Source organism: Charadrius vociferus, unplaced genomic scaffold, assembly GCF_000708025.1.
Source record: "Charadrius vociferus isolate BGI_N301 unplaced genomic scaffold, ASM70802v2 scaffold213, whole genome shotgun sequence".
NCBI lineage: Eukaryota > Metazoa > Chordata > Aves > Charadriiformes > Charadriidae > Charadrius > Charadrius vociferus.
The window spans coordinates 4,787,996-4,791,732 of NW_009647828.1; the positions used below are offsets into that span (position 1 = coordinate 4,787,996).

General features: G+C 42.4%; 1 protein-coding gene across 1 annotated transcript; it reads right to left on the minus strand.

The window, feature by feature from the left end:
• Window positions 1-2,580: 2,580 nt before the first annotated feature.
• MRPL35 (mitochondrial ribosomal protein L35) lies at window positions 2,581-3,723 on the minus strand. Its single transcript, XM_009882559.1, has 3 exons — window positions 3,686-3,723; window positions 2,985-3,129; window positions 2,581-2,769 (listed from the first exon to the last, which is right to left on the minus strand). Exons 1-3 carry the CDS (start codon window positions 3,721-3,723, stop codon window positions 2,581-2,583), a joined length of 372 nt encoding a protein of 123 aa, XP_009880861.1.
• Between the last annotated feature and the right edge of the window lie 14 nt (window positions 3,724-3,737).

Below are 3,737 nucleotides of genomic sequence, written 5' to 3' on the forward strand. Positions count from 1 at the left end.
CTGAAGTGCTGAGGCGAAATCGTTGACAAGGGAGTTGCCTTATATCTCTCAAAACATTCACTGTATAAATGAGAAAAATAAACCTTTTCATATCTCTGGCAAAAATGTATTAATTTATCAACTGAGCTGTATATTTGTGTATATGTAGACAAGAAATGTGAACGCCCTAACCACATACACTTAGTGCTGTAGTGTTCTGTATAGAGAACGGTCATTTGCTTTTGATCCCTCATCTCCCCCACACGGGTTGTTTACAGGTGTTGCCCCAAGTCTGTCCTTTCACGCTTTGGCTACTTGCCTTCATCCAGAATAAACACCAGCCACACCAAGCCTTCTGTTGCGGTTTTTCTCTCGAGCCCCTGGCAAGGAGCAAGCCCGGCTGAGCAATTCGCCTTCCCGCGCTGATGCTGACCCCTTCTGGCAATGGAGAGTTTGCAGGGCTTGGGCAAAGAGAGGACGCGTGGATGGATGGATGGATGGATGGATGGATGGATGGATGGATGGATGGATGGATGGATGGATGGATGGATGGATGGATGGATGGAGGCTTCCTGGGCCTGTGGTGATGGGCAGATTACTCCTCCTAAAAGCAAGCAAACTTTCAGCTGATGATTTAGAATAGCAACGGATCTGGCTTAAGTAAGAAGTAATTCACCAATTTACCATAAATTCACCTCAATTATGAGATGCGTAAGCTTAGAGCAGCTCAGTGCAGTCCTCCATGCCTCCTTGTCGCAGGGGCCAGCGTCAGCGCAGTGACAGCAGTTGCCAATTGCTGAATCAGGATCACATCAAATATAGACGAGACAGACTTCACGTATATCACTGTCACCTTGGAATTAATCCCACGCTAATCTAAATTGTGTAAGTGCAAACCCAGCACAGAAGGAAAGGAGAATCCAGTTGTTTGTCCCTCATGAGAGGGAAAAAGCTGCTTGGAGAGATGCGATGTTCCCTAGCCTCATGTAAACAACCTGCTGCCTCCGACTGCTCTCTGAAGTGTTCTCACGTAGCGATGAAACCCTCGTACTTGTGACCGAATGCTCGTTAATCACAGTCTCCTTTTTGCTGTTTGTTTTGGGTACCAATTTTGCATCTAGCACCAGATTTGAAATAGCAGAGAACACTACGTTGGGATTTGTGTTTAGGCAAAGTATTTAAGGATCGTAATTGTGCACTTCACGTGATTTCTTTCCTGTGATCGGTAGAAAAGATCTATGCTGAAATGGTACACTTAATGCCTCACAAGGGTGGCCGTTACAACAGTATTCCAAAGGCTGATGTTTTGCTGGTTTTGTTATACTGCTTGATATACATCTTGAATAAAGTCTTAAACTTTTCTTTAAAAAAAACCAAACAAACAAAAAAACAACCACCCAAACATCTTTAGTCTGCTCAATGTTATCTGGCAGGCCAGAAAAATTACTTTGATGGCTGTATTATTTTTATCTCAATTCTGGCTGACTGTATATAGATGTATTCACTAAGTGCTGCATGTCCTTCAGAACTTCTTTCTGTATTATGAACTGGAAACAAAAAAAAAAAAATACAGCTACTGAACACTCTGAGTAACTAGTGAATTCATTGTACAGCAAACCATCTCCTGCTATACAGGTGGCTCTGGAGCTGATAACCAGGGACTATCCACTTCATAATGGGTTAATTATTAGTGAAGGTTATAAAGTTACTGCAAGAAGCAACTCCTTTACAAACACTTGCTGGAGTATCATCAGCTTTGTAGAGAAAACCTCCGCTCTGGCCCTTAGCGAAACCAGAGACTAGTTGCACTCTACAATCCAAAAGGACCCTGTAATAAATCCTTAGGTTTGTTCCATATATACATGTGATTGGAGATACACACTGTGAGGTATAATTAGGCTTAAAGAAAGTATAAGCAAGAAAATACTCAGAATTGACTGCTTGAGGATGTAGTGTAAGATGCAAAAAATATATTCTCCTACTCAAAAACCAACACAGGATACAAAATGTGAGTCCTATAATGAAAATTGGTGGCTAATACATTTTTACATCAGCTATAAAAACTGCCTGTAGCCATGAAACACTAGGTTTTTTTCTACGCTCTGTAGCGTGGAGATGTGGTAACAGTTTATGTGGTACCGTGACAGGAAACAATACTGAGATGGGCCCTGCTCCCCTTTCTCCCCTTCCCCAAGGAAGACTTCATTCAGAGAGCTACCAGTAAGTCTGGACACAGCAAAATATACCCTGGGGTCATTTAAACATGTTTCTTTAAAAAAATTTAGGATTAAATATGTGGAATTTTTCACTTTTAGTGATGTTTAAACTGTATTCATCCATGTACATATGTGACACAATCACAGGAAACCAACAGATGTCAGAACATGTAGGTGACCGGCTTGACCTGTAAAATACAAACTATGGCTCAGAATAATCTTGAATATTCCTTTATTGGGGGTATTGATACCCATAATTCTGGTCAGCTGATATGCATGTTTATTAGAAAAGTAACAGCTAGTACAGATTTATGTTCTGAAATTAAGACCATACCACATGTACCACCACCTCTTTCCGAGAGATGCAAAAATGAAACCAAGATTTCTACACACGAAGATTTGTGCGATCGTGATACTTCTGGTAGGGATCATCAACATACCAATTTCTTCTTTTCCAGAAAGAAGTGGTCATTTTATCAAGGAGTTTGCACTGTGTTTTAGTGCACAACACCAGCTCTCTCAAACGCTTCTTCTGGGCAGCTGACTTCTTCCATAGTTTCTTTTTATAACCAGCCTGTCAGAAGAAAAGACAGGGAAGACTTCTAAGTGGGTCGCTGCAAATACACATATCCAGCAATGCTGATAAGCAATCCAAGGCAAATCCCCCACTTTCAGGAAGATGGGAGTCTGTCTACAGAGCTTTTTTTACCTTCCGTACTAGTTGCTGCCCTCTAATGGAAGGAAAACAATTAGCCCACTGACACGCTTTTATTACCCAAAAAGTCCTACCTTTCTCCTAACCCAAAGGCCGTTGTGCAGCCGGAGAAACCTCTTGACAACAGCTTTCACGGTTTTCCTCTTTCCATTCCGTAGGCTACAGTAAGTGACCGTCCTCGCTGGCTGCTGAAGTATACTCGGAAGCAGAGATGTGACACTAGAAAAAAAAAAAGCACAAACCACCCCCAAACTAGGGAAAAAAGTAGAAGAGGAATGAAACATCTTTTTCTAAAAGTTATCACTGGCTTTTCCACATAATGAGAGATCAGAATTGGCTGCGACTCGTTTGAGGGTTTGGAAGAACTCAAACATCACAGCACACCATCTAACGAGAGTGCACGTACAGGCACGAGCTGCACCGCTGAACTCTCACTGACATTCATCTAAAAGTTATTGCTCCATACAGAACAGTTTTTTCATCTACAAAAAGTAGTTAAACACCAAGAGCAGACACTCAGCTGCTACTAGCATTCAGAAATTACTTTTAAAACATGCATGTCATCAGCAAGGCAGTGCTGATCATAACAGCCCTGTCTGCCCATGTCTGCAAAGCACATCCCGCTTCAAGCGTTACGCTTAACAGAACTGGTAGACTTACAGCTAAAACAGAGACCCGTCAGTGAGAGTAAAAAGCAGCCCAAGAAGTTTCTGAGACAAATTTACATAAACCTCCTTTTCAGCTTCCTTCCCAGAAAGGACCGCGCAGACCGTACCTGCTGAGGACGGAGGGGGTGCCTCCCCCGGGCACCATCCCCCAGGGCAGCC

Bases quoted from the DNA above. Each gene is read 5' to 3' on its own strand.
- MRPL35 (XM_009882559.1), bottom strand. From the start codon at position 3,723: ATGGTGCCCGGGGGAGGCACCCCCTCCGTCCTCAGCAG. The intron at 3,130-3,685 runs GTACGGTCTGCG...TTTTTTTTCTAG, and splicing joins ACCCCCTCCGTCCTCAGCAG to TGTCACATCTCTGCTTCCGA. The intron at 2,770-2,984 runs GTAGGACTTTTT...TTCTTCTGACAG, and splicing joins GCCTTTGGGTTAGGAGAAAG to GCTGGTTATAAAAAGAAACT.